This window comes from Microcebus murinus, chromosome 9 (genome assembly GCF_040939455.1).
Source record: "Microcebus murinus isolate Inina chromosome 9, M.murinus_Inina_mat1.0, whole genome shotgun sequence".
Classification (NCBI taxonomy): Eukaryota; Metazoa; Chordata; class Mammalia; order Primates; family Cheirogaleidae; genus Microcebus; species Microcebus murinus.
The window spans coordinates 29789319-29802244 of NC_134112.1; the positions used below are offsets into that span (position 1 = coordinate 29789319).

At 37.7% G+C, this 12926-nt stretch overlaps 1 protein-coding gene across 1 annotated transcript in view; it reads right to left on the reverse strand.

The window, feature by feature from the left end:
• Positions 1 to 12926, reverse strand: part of DNAH11 (dynein axonemal heavy chain 11) — a 311756-nt gene that overhangs the window by 236539 nt on the left and 62291 nt on the right. The window contains exons 23-28 of the mRNA XM_076006379.1: positions 12653 to 12811; positions 9893 to 10015; positions 9048 to 9170; positions 4853 to 5077; positions 3601 to 3692; positions 2221 to 2347 (exon numbers count right to left, since the gene is read on the reverse strand). Coding sequence (XP_075862494.1) covers positions 2221 to 2347; positions 3601 to 3692; positions 4853 to 5077; positions 9048 to 9170; positions 9893 to 10015; positions 12653 to 12811 — 849 coding nt within the window. The remainder of the gene's footprint in view (positions 1 to 2220; positions 2348 to 3600; positions 3693 to 4852; positions 5078 to 9047; positions 9171 to 9892; positions 10016 to 12652; positions 12812 to 12926) is intronic.

Here is a 12926-nt window from a genome sequence, read left to right on the forward strand (position 1 = left end):
ATCATTCCAGTGAAGGATGGCAAGGGATTTGCCTCTCCCCTTGTGGGTAAGGTAAAGGAATGTGTCCCACAACTTCCACTCTAAAGTTAGGTGAGAGGAGTTGAAGAATCACTCATAGAAACCGTAAGTATCTATAGGAAGTGACTCTTCAATGTGTCCCTTGTTTGGACATCTGTTTAGGTGGAACAGGAAGAAGATGATGTAAACAGAGGGTTGGTTACCTTGCCAAGAGCAAGAACTGGAAGAGTTAGGGTGGAATTGGCTCTGCCATATATATCCCTAGGGAGGTTCCTTCTGTCCCCTGAGGACTTGCACATGTGTTCTTCCGCAAGAGACCCAACACGTGGATCCTCACTGTTAAGGGTGAAGACCCACGGCCACTGCTGGCCGGAGAAGTGGGAACAATCATTAGCAAGGGCAATGGTGGACAGATCACACCCCAACCCCTTCCTCATGATAAATGGGTAGGAGAGAGAATGAAACAATCTCCCTCCCAACCTCAAGTTCTTATATGAAAGCCTGGCCTTGACATGGAGGTGAGATGAGAATTCCTAACTAGACCTTGCTGAGTTGGTTTTGGTTTATTTATTTATTTTTTTAATAAGAAAAGGAGACCAGGCAACTTCTATATCTGTTCAAACTGTGATAAAGGGGTCTACTACCAGTGTAAAGAAATTCAGCAGAGCACATTTGGCATCAGTAATTGCAGAAAAATAAAACTGTTTAATGACTGTCATTTTATGGAATGAATATTGTTTAATAAACCAGTCACACAAATTTTTATTGTGTTTAAAGAATGTGATTAAAAGAAAAAGAATGCTATCCTACTTACAGATTTATGCGTCTCTCTTCTAATTTACATATTGAAAATTCATTTTGCATTATAAGCATTTTAGATTGGAAAGGTCTTTAGGAAAACGTACCTCAACAGAATATGATACCCTCCTACCTCATTTAGTCACCCCAGGCAGAATCAGGAGGACATCCCCAAGGGACAACTGGAGCCTAAGTGTGGTTATTACCATCATGTTTGAAATTAGGATTTTTAAAGCATCTAATTATTATTATATAAATATGTAAGAGGTGGATATAACGGGTTCCTAGTCAATCTAGTCAGATGGATTTGATTTGCAAAGCCATCTAGAATTTAGCACGAATGTACAAAACAGTATTTGAATGGTGACACTGAAAATGTCACCCAAGTTGACCAACAATTCTATTATTAATAGCAAGACTGCCCTTGTATTATCAACAAGACCAGCCATCCAATTGAATTTAGGTTTATAGTTAAATAATAAAAAAGATAAATACTGTGTCCAAAGAATAGCAAAATTCAGGAAACTTCAATGGGAATAGACACATATTCTAAAGAAAATGGTATAGAAACACCTAGGGAAAAAATATTTTTCCAAGAAAAAGACCATGGACTAAATTCCACCATGATACAGCACAAGCTTCAGTTTCAAAATAATCTGCAATATGCAATCAACTCTAGGAGTAACCACCTATGCCTGCTGTCACAACTGTAAGATCTAAGCAAATGTGAACAATCGAATAGGTCTAAGTGAAAGGCAGTATCCTCTAAAAGTTCATAGGAAGGAGTACAATTTTGGAATTGTACAAGATTTGCCTCTGAGCTTTGAGATTACAAAATATAATATCTGCTTTTATTTGCTTTAAATATTGACATAAGGATCAGTAAACAGGTGGTGAATGAGTTTTGTCCAGGTGGGGGGAAATTAAAGGGTTAGAGGATGAGCCTGGGATTATTAAAATCAAACTCAGCACTGAAGATTAGTCCAATGTAATAGTTATAAAGGTTACTCTCGAGTTCAGGGAGTACCGCCAGCCACGATCTCCTCCCAGCACGTGACCCATTTCTTCCTAGGAAAACTGCCAAACAGGTAAGAGACGCTCCAGGCCTTGTCCCAGAATTCTGGTGCATTTGGAGCCAATGTCTCTTCCCATTGCCTCCTTTCAGGACCCTAAGCCTTATACATTCAATATCCTTCCCCTTTACCGAGCGCCAGGCAGTTATTCTTCCGATCTCCTTTTGCACAGCCTCTGACATCCCTCTGTTGCTGCATTAAGAATGTGAACTGCAGATTGTCTGGTTGCTGGCACATGTGATGTGACAGGTGGCATTTGACAATGATAGAGAAACTGTGACATTCCTTAGCTAGCACCGTATAATATAAGACTTTCAAAAAAATATATTACCTGCTTAGGCTGAGCTCCCTTTGAGAGAATGTCAAGTAAATCAGCAGAAGAGATGAAATAGAAGCGAGGAAAAGCTACACGCTTGGTTTCCAGGTATTCAGCGAGAGCTTTTTCACAAAGAGAAAGCCTAGATGAATGGAAAATCCTTTTAAGCATATTTTGTCCATTCGGTCATTAAAACTTCAAACAAAACAACACCCAGCTCCTGTCGCCTGTCCATGCATCACGGTAAGCTCCCTGTAACGGGTAGCCTGCGCCCTTCCCTGACACTGTTGTCCTGCTTACGACTAACACGCAAGTCGTGGCAAGTAGGAGGAAATGGATACAGGCACACACATATACCCCACTACTTGTGGCTAAATACAGATCAGACTTAGGTTTGTATCTCTCCTCCCATTCTTAATGACACTCCTAATCAGCTCTGGAGAAGACTAGGTTTGCTATCGCTCAACCTGAGCACAAAATGCAATAAAAAGACGTAATTGGCTTAAGGTCTTCTCTTGGCATGAATGTCTACAAAACACAAGTGCCTGCACCCTTCTCAGGTATTCAGAGGAGTCATAAGATCTAGAATCAGTTCCACCTTCTTGTCCTTAGTAGAGCAGAAATGACCCAAAGGCAGAGCCCCAGGTCATTGACCAAACAGAAATAATTCGCTTCTGTAGCAATTCACCCTTTTTTATCACCAAAAAACAGCCAGACTAGGAAATAGTTTTGCTTATGTAATTTGTAGTTTATCTTCTTTTTCCTACCTTGCAATAAAAAGTGACCACAATTTCATTTTACTAGCTGATCTGCCCATTATTAATCAAAAGCCAGCATATTCTTATGACCACTAACTGTTGTAGAATTAATTATATGTGAAATGTATTTTTACAAATGGCTCTTAGGGCAAGGATTTAAAAAATGCTAATATGTTCTCTAAGGATAATTTCTAATAAAATGAAACTATATACAAACTAAAGAACTAAAATAACTGAGTGCAATCCCAGGTTGTATCATACATACACGCTCAATCAGTACTTGCAGGACAGTTTGATGAAAGAATTGATCAATCATGTCAATTCTCTTGATAATAAGATATTCTAATCTTACTATTATAATACTCTTTTCAGAAAACAGAAGTATATTTGAGGTTATTTACATTAAATCACAGTATATAAACCTCAGAGATCAGCCAAAAAAAAAAAAGAAAAAAAAATCACAGTATATATGTACCACCTAATATGTATAAGGCAACTAAACAATTATAAGCAAAATTATAAAATAATTTAGTAGAGGTTGCACCTATAATAACATGGTATTAAATACTATTAGGTATATGAAAGAAATTTCATAAAATTATAGCAAACTGATCATTTTATATACATTTATTCTTACCTGCACTGCAAATCTTTAAGTTTTTCATAGAGATTAGGTCTGCATGTTGCTTCTAAAACATTTTTTACTTTGGCCGTATTGAACATTAACTCCTGTATGAAAGTACAACATAGAGCCATTGATATTAGAAATTTCTTTTCTAAATTTTTAATCCATTTTGGGGATCCAAAAATGAAGAACAAATAAACAATAAGGAGGCAAGGTTAAAGAGACTTCTAGGAACGCCTGACACCACATCTGTTTACTTTTGCTTTTTGAGTTTAAAATAAGAAAATAATGTATAATCACATAATTTGTATCAAAATAAATGTGACAGATATTACCACCATCCTGGGGCCATACAGATTTTCTATGTTCTAAATTGAACAAAAAAATAATTAAAAAATGAAAAGGAAGAGGGAAGGGAAATGGAGGGGGAGAGAGAGTGGGAGAGAGGAAAGGGGGGGGAGGGAGAAAGTTAGCGGGCACGTGCCACCCCCCCCCAAAATCTTAAGTATATCTACATAAAAATGAGAGAGAGCTAAACAATCTATTTTTTCCTCCTTAAAAGTTAAATGAATCAAAATTTCTCTGGGGTTCTGCTTTAAGTAGGAAGAAGAAAACATTTAATCCCTCTTTGTATAAGAAAGGTATAACTACAATTCTTTACTCGAAGTCTACCAGTTATCATTATTATGTGCACAGCTCCATGTGTTTTCTGTGGCTCTTCTGGAAAAGGAAAACTAGATTAATCTTACTATTTGTTAACTGTTGCTCCATCTCAGTCTTTTCCTTAAGAAGCTGCATCTATTTACTTTTCTTACTGCAGGGTCAACAGTCTATGGCCCATGGGACACATATGGACCACTGTCTGTTTTTGTAAGACCCAGAAGCTAAAAGTGGGTTTTATCTTTTTAAATGGTTAAAAAATATCAAAAGAAACATATTTTGTGACACTTGAAAATTAAGTGAAATTCAAATTTCAGTGTCTATTAATAAACTTTTATTAGTGGATAGCCCTGCACATTCATTTATATGTTGTCTGTGATTTCTTTAGTGCTACAGTGGCAGCACTGAGTAGGTGTTACAGAGGCTGCACAATCTGCAAAACCTAAAATATTTAATATTTACTACCTGGCCCTTTACAAAAAAACTTTCCTTACTCCTGCTTACTAAAATGCAAAAATATATTCATTTTTAGAAATATGATACCCTGAATCATGTTTCTGTACAAAACTTTGCTAGCACAGAATACAGCCTGTCTTTGACAAACCTTAAATTCAGCATCCACTCCGTCGAATCTTCTAGCATCTTTCACGAGCTGGATCCGAATGTCTTCTGAACAAACAAAAATGCTTTCCAGGTGAGACCAAGTTCGCTGGACTTCTAGCCACGTAAAAATGACTGAGTCTGCTATGTTTAATTTATTTTGCCAGCTCAAGACTTGTTCAATGAAATATTCCACATATTTGCTTTGAAGAAGAGTCTGCAACTGAACCTAAAATAAAGGCAAAGAATTCTAAATAGCAGCTAAATTTAGTAGACTGTGAGTGCTGTCAGGGAGGCCCCACACCTATTCTGTTTCTTGCTGGATTCCTGAGGCTAGCATGTAATACCTGGAACAGGTATTCAATACATTTTTGCTAAATGGGTAAATGAGTGAATGAATAGGAGTAAGTGTGCATCTCAACATTTTTCCCCAAAGAAGAAAGATAAATATAAGCAGCTGCAGTTAATGTCTTCCACAAGAAGACCATACATCTATTGCAGGCTGGAAAAAACATTGTGCACAGGGGTGCAGTTTTAGGAATTAAGCTGTATTCTTTCATCACTCTCCCCCTGGTCCCTGTCTATTAATCATTCCAAGGTTGTTTGTATTTTTTAATCCCCTGAAAATAAAGCAAACTTCCCTTCAGTCTGCTAGGCCCTCAAGCTTCCAGTTTCCACCCTTTTCATGTTCCTATAATACTAAGCTCTCTTATCCCCAGGGCTTGCTTTAATGCCACCTAGTCTGATTAGCCCTTCTCATTCTTTGATGCTGAAATCTCAGAAAGTCACTGAGTAGAACCCTGCTCCCCTCATTCTCCTCCGCTCTAGCTTTTTAACATACTTGACTCTTTGTTGGGGGGAAAATCCCATCCCTTGGTTTCTACAATACTACAGTATCCTGATTCTACTATTTCTCAGACCACTCTCTCCCTGCCTCCTTTTGTCTTCTACCTCTTGTTCACCAAATGCAGCCTTTTCCAAGGCTGTATTCTCAGCTGGCTTATGTTATTTACCCTCTCTTTGTCTAGCTCATCAATTCTCAAGATATCGACAATGACCTTCCAACCTACAGCTCTGGACTGAACCTCTGTGCTGAGCTCTGGTCTGACTTTCCACTTTTACATTAATATTCCTCATGCTAACACCAAAAATAATAATGTCAACTCTCTAAATCAGTTTTTTCCCCTAAGTACCTTACGTCTAATAACACTGCTGTTATTTCCTCTGAATAGTCTGTCTCTTCTACCTTTCTTATCTCTCATGTCCAAAGAGATGCTAACCCCGATAATCAGAGAACTAAAGACCATATATGCTGTGCTCAGGCCTCTCTCTCCAGCCTTACTTTTCATTACTCCCTGAAAGAATATCTATATTCCAAGGAAACTGAACTCTTAAAATTACCTCTGAATGACAGACACATTCTGACATTCCAAAGTGCCACTAACATTGTCCCCATTGCCCAAATATCCTTTTCTGACTGCCATTTTTTATTGAATACTAGCCTATCCTTCAAGTCTCAGCATAAACACTATCACCTTATAAGGCCCTCCCAGAGTCCCTCACCCTCCCCAAGCAGTCAGTCTCTCTGTCTCTTAGGCTTCTTGAAGTCCTTCTGTTTCTCTCCCTGCTCAATTGCAAGTTCCTAGAGAACAAGTGTTCATACCTCTGGATCCCAAATGGTATCACACCTCGAGCCTGGTACAAATAGATGCTCCATGAATAAATAAATGAATGTTGACTATTAGAACTTGGAAAAAAAGTCTAATATCATGATTTAAAATAAAAAATCTGATTTGAAATATATATTCATCCAACACTGGAGCACCTAAATAAAGCAAATATTAATACATCTAAAGGGTGAGAGACTGCAATGCAACAATACTTCACTTTCAACAACAGATTATCCAGGTGAAAAATCAATACAGAAATGGGGGGACTTGAACACTTTAGACCAAATGTACCTAGCAGACATGGACAGAGCATTTCATCCAACAGCAGCAGAAAACACATTTCATTTTTCTCAAGGGCACATGAAACATTCTCCAGGACAGATCACATGTTAGGCCACAAAACAAGTCTTAACAAATTTCAGAAGATCAAAATCACATCAAGTATCTTTTCTGACCATAATGGAATAAAATTAGAAATTATTGAGAGAAATTCTGGAGAATCACAGATATACGGAAAGTATGCAACACTCTCCTGAACAACCAATGGGTCAAGGAAGAAACTGAAACATAAATTAGAAAATATCTTGAGAGGTATGGAAAAAGAAATGGAAGACACCAAAACTTATGAGATGCTGCAAAAGCACCTGGGGAATTTTATAGCCATAAATACCTATATCAAAATGAAGACCTCAAATAAATAACATTATCTGTCAGGGAACTAGAAAAAGAAAAACTAAACCCCAAGTCAATAGAAAGATAAATAATAAAGATCAGAGTGGAAATATGTAGAGTCTAGAAAGACAATAGAAAAAAAAAATCAATGAAACTAAGAACTGGTTCTTTGAAAAGATAAACAAAATTGACAAACCTTTAGCCAGACCCAAAAAAAGAGAGAGATGACTCCAATAAAATTAGAAATAAGAGGAGATATTACAACTCTTATTACAGAAATACAAAGGATCATAAGAGACTATTATGAACAATTACATGCCAACGAATCAGATAACCTAGCATAAATGGATACATTCCTAAAAACATACAATCTACCAAGAACTGAATCAAAAAGAAATAAAATATGAACAAACCTGTAAGGGGTAATAAGATTGAATGAATACTAAAATATCTACCATCAAAGAAAACCCCAGGCCCAGACAGCTTCATCATAGAATTCTACCATACATTTAAAGAGGAACTAATACTAATTCTTCTCAGACTCTTTCAAAAAATTAAGGGAGGAGGAATACTTCCAAATGCATTTTATACAGCCACCAGCACCGCCCTGATACCAAAGTCAGACAATTCTATGAGAAAAGAAACATTATGGGCCAACATCCCTGATGAACACAAATGCAAAAATCCTCAACAAAATACTAGCAAAGTGAATTCAATAGCACGTTAAAAGGATCATAAATCCCACGATGAAGTGGGATTTATCTGTAGAATGCAAGGATGGTTCAACATACACAAAGCAATGTGATACACCATATTAATAGAATAAAAGACAAAAACCATAAGATCATCTGAATACATGCAGGAAAAGCAGCCGACACAATTTAAAATCATTTTCTTATGTTTGGGAAAAAATGCTCATCATTACTGATCATCAGGGAAATGCGAATTTAACCCACAATGCAATATCACCACACACTGGTTAGAATGGCAGTTATCAAAGAGACTAAAGATAACAAGTGTTGGCCAGAGTGTGGAGAAAATGGAACCCTTGTATGCTCTTGGTGGGAATGTGAATTAATACAGCCATTATGGAAAATAGCATGGAAGTTTTTTCAGAAAACTAAAAATAGAACTACCATATGATCCAGCAATCGCACTTCTAAGTATATATTGAGATGATATGAAATTAGTTTGCCGAAGAGATATCTGTACTCCCGTGTTAATTACAGCATTATTCACAGTAGCTAAGATATGGAAGCAACCTAGGTGTCCACCAACAGATGAATAGAAAAAGAAAATATGGCATATATATAATGGAATACTATTCCCTTTTAAAAAGGGGAAATCTTGTCATTTATGACAACATATATAAACCTGGAGGATATTATGCTAAGTGAATTAAGCCAGACATAGAAAGGCAAATAATCACATGATGTCACTTATATGTGAAATCTAAAAAAGTTGAACTCAGAGAAGCAGAGAGTAGAATGATGATTACCAGAGACTGAGGGGTGGGGGGTGTGGTGAGTGGGGAAAGAGGAGATGCTGATCAAAGGTACAGAGTTGCAATTAGGAGGAATAAGCATTAGTGATCTATTGCACAGAATAGTGACTATAATAAACAATAATAATGCATTTTATATTTCAAAATTGCTAAAAGAGTAGATTTTAAATGTTTTCATCACAAAAAATGATAAGTATATGAGATGCTGGATTTGTTAATTAACCTGATTTAATCATTCCACATTGTAAACATATTATTGAAATGTCATATTGTACCCTATAAATATGTATAATTATTCGTCAATCTAAAAAATAATCAAAATTAAAAATCTGGAATAGAAATATCCATCTTACTTGGTTGTGCTCTAGAGTCTCAAAAAGTTGTTCATCAGACTTCAGTAATGGAATGCCTGTTCGATAGTGAACTTCATAAGAAAACTCCATGGTTGCCCAGATCTGACTGATTTCAATAATAACCTAGTAATCAACAGTATAAATTAATTTATGTGCACACATGTTTAATTAAGGACCAACATCTGGGTTATTATATGAACTTTAAAAAATGCTTTTTACAATTTCGAAAAAAGCAGACAGATACCAAGTATTATTTGCCTCATTTTTTTTCTTCCAAGTAATACATGGTGATGAGGTTTGGGGAATAAATTTTACCACACTAATATCAAGCTTCTCTTGAATCTGAATTTTATATCCTTCACCAAAACAGAAATTGAGAGTAGGAAGGGACAATTATTTAAAGGTTTGGTACATATTATTTACAAATCAGCTAGCATGAGAAAGTAGTACCCTGAATGTGAACTTCAGTCCCGTGTGAATTTAAGTTAATTACCTCTCTATACCTCAGTTTCCCCATCTGTAAAATAGGGATAATATTATCTATCTGAGAGGATTCAATGAGTTAATATTTAAAAAGCACTTAGAACGGTGCTTGCTATAAAGTGAAGGGTACATAACGTTTTCTGCTGTCATCATCATCAACAGGGCCAACCCTCCTGTTTTACATATTTACTGTGAATAGAATGATTCTGTTTGCTGCCCAACGCACATACCTAACAAGCAGCAAAGAACAAACTAGGACTCATGAATCCAAAGCCCCAGGGCATTGAGAAGCCATCTCCAACTCAGCCTTTATACTGATACCCAAAATTAGCCTGGTAGAAAGACACAGTCCAAGGAACTACCTTCTCAGTCCCCAGTTCCTTCACAGCTTTGTCCACAATCTTTCGGACATCATCTTCCACTCTGTGCAGCTGCAGTGCTAACAAATCTGCCAAAGTTGTGGCTTCATTTATTGAAAACTTGACCTGCTTAGGGGAAAAAGAAGCGGTAGACTTTACATTCCACATATGTTCATGGTTCCTTTTGCCCAATGGCTAGAGAATTGAATCATAACTAAAATATATACTTGAGCTAGGTGCCGAGTACATCTCTAGTTCTGGAAGGTGTGGAAAGTCTAAGACATTCCTTTTCAACTCACAATTACTGAGGCATCGCTTGCTGGAAGGAAGTGCCAAGGTTTAGGCGTGTTCACGCTACGCTACTTTCTTTTGTTTCCTATCTGTCCCTTGTCAGCACATTTCTTATCTCCTTTGCCCACAAAGCCCATTTTTTAAAGAGAATCTCATTGTTCCTTTATTATAATTTGGTCGAAATCCCAGGAATCCAGGTAGTGGCTCATTTGTCTTTTCTTCCTAAAGAACCCTATTCACTGAGCATAACTCCCAGTTGCTTCCGTGATTTAACCTAGTTTTATCACTAATTTAATCTTCTTTCCTTGGCAAAAAAATACTCTTACTCATAGTGTCATTATTCATATTTACCATGTGACAAGTAATTCACATTTATTTCCTCATCATCTTATTGACTCATCCCACCCCACTCCAGTATTCGGTTCTTAGGAAGCTCTGAGCTCTTCCTCTGTGCCCAAACTCATGTCTCTTATAAATGAAGAGCTGACCCAGCCACACAGTTGTAGGAAAGCCATTTTCATTCCTGCTTTTGCTAAGAATATCCAGTCTGTGCTTCTTGGATGCTGTCTCCCCCTGTGGCTCTCCCTGCCTTGTAATTTCTCAGCACCATCACTTCTCTGCATAGGGGGACCAAACACCCCAGTTTGCCCAGGACAGAGGGGTTTCCAGGATGTAAGACTTTCAGTGCTAAAACCTCCACGTGGAAAGTCCTGGGCAAACCAGATGAGTTGGGTCAGCCTATCTTTGCATCAATTTTGACCTCATTCAGAAGGGCTGTGCAATAGGGCTGTTCTGATTAGTTGTACAATTTGAGTACTGAACGTGGATGCCAGCTCAGGTGACAAATGGAGATTGAATCCAGTCCAGCCCAGATCCAAACTGAATCTCCTGTCCTGGGGACAGCCTGAAGGAAAGTGCCTCTTTCCACGTTCTCTGCCAGAAAAGATGACTCCTCCACCTTGCAGAAAGGCATAATGACAGGGAAGGCGAGACTGTGGTGTGGCAAAATCTCAATGGTAGAAATATGAGGAGGGGGCGGGGAGCAGGTGCACAGACCACTCACTACCTATTAAAAGACTCAATGAAGATTTTCTGAAGGAACAAATCTATTACAAAGTCTCAACATGCAATGTCTAAAAGACCCTATGAAAAATATTATTGTAATAACAATAGCTTCAGGAAGCTTTTATTGAGCACTTACTACATGCTTGGTCTTTTATATATACAGTCATCTGTCACATAATAATGGAGATACATTCTGAACAATACATTTTTAGGGGATTTTGTCACTTTGCGAACATCATGGAACATATTTATATAAACCTAAATGGCATAGCCTACCTCACTCCTAGGCTATATGGTATGAGTCTATTGCTTCTAGGCTACAAATGTGAATACCACAGGCAACTGTAACATAATGTTAAGTATTTGTGTATCTAAACATATCAAAACATAAAAATGATACAGTAAAAATATGGTATTAATATTATAATCTTATGGGACCACCGGCATATATACAGCCAGTCAACCAAAATCTCATTATGTAGTGCATGACTCTGTATGGTTATGTGTAATCTCCAATTTTTCACCAAGTCTGCATGGGAAGCATTATTTTTATTTCACAGAAGGTCGACCAAGGTGTAAAGAGCAGGTAACTTGCTCAAGATCCCAGAGTTACTGTCAGGGCTGGAACCACAAAGCCGCGGCTGTTCCCACTTCTCTACCTGCCCTTGCCTGTCTCCCTTCCCTGAAAACTCTCCTTCACATCTGCAAGCCTCTTTTCACAGTGTGTCCCATAAGCTCTTGATTTGTCTAAGGAGAAAACACACACACACACACACACACACACGGTTTCCTTGCACATATTTTAAACTCATAAAGGTCACTTTCCTTGAAAAATAATGTGTAAGACTGATGTATTTGCTTTACAATAGATATAGAAAGGCAAGAAAATAGAACCTCAGGTGGCATGGACACATGAGAAACCATTTTATATCTTACAATAAAATTGAAACCATCAAAAAAAAGGCCATCAAAAAGGACACCATTATGAAATAAACTATAGGGGAAAAAAATCATAATTTCAGAATTCTACTCTCCCCAAATTCACTTTTATACCTTCTGATCCTCTCCATAGTAAGTTTCTTTGCAGACATTTGGTGCTGTACAAAATGCTTTCATATGATCTCACATGCTCCTTACAAGATGCCCCTCATTATATTAATAAAAAGCAAAACTGAGACGAGAGAGGTTAAGTGACTTGCTTGAGGTCACACAGGCAGTAAGAGATGAAAGAGGAGTGAGAACTAGCAACGGTAGGTGGCCAGTCCACTGGCTTTATTTCACAAAGCTTGATCTCTTCGCATTTGGCAAATATCTTCGCAAATTCTACCCCATCCCAGATGATTAGAACCAAGGAATGACACTGCACAGTCGTGGTAATTTTCAGTTAGAGAGACCCATGATACTGACCCCAATGGTCTTCATCAGCTGGCGCCAGTGCCTGTCCCTGAGGGCAGGGTTCTGCAACTCTGCCACGGCTCTCAGGGAGGTTCTCATGTCCTTCACTGTGCCTGCCAGGCCTGCGTACGCATCCCAGACTCGGACCTCCTTGTCTAGGGACCATATTTCCTAAAGAAAAGTGGGAAAAACCTCAGCTCCCTAGATATAATAATACATTATATAATTTGCCTTCTTTGGAAGAAATACACATTTCCCCACTCCTGAATTAAGAAAGGGAGTGAAA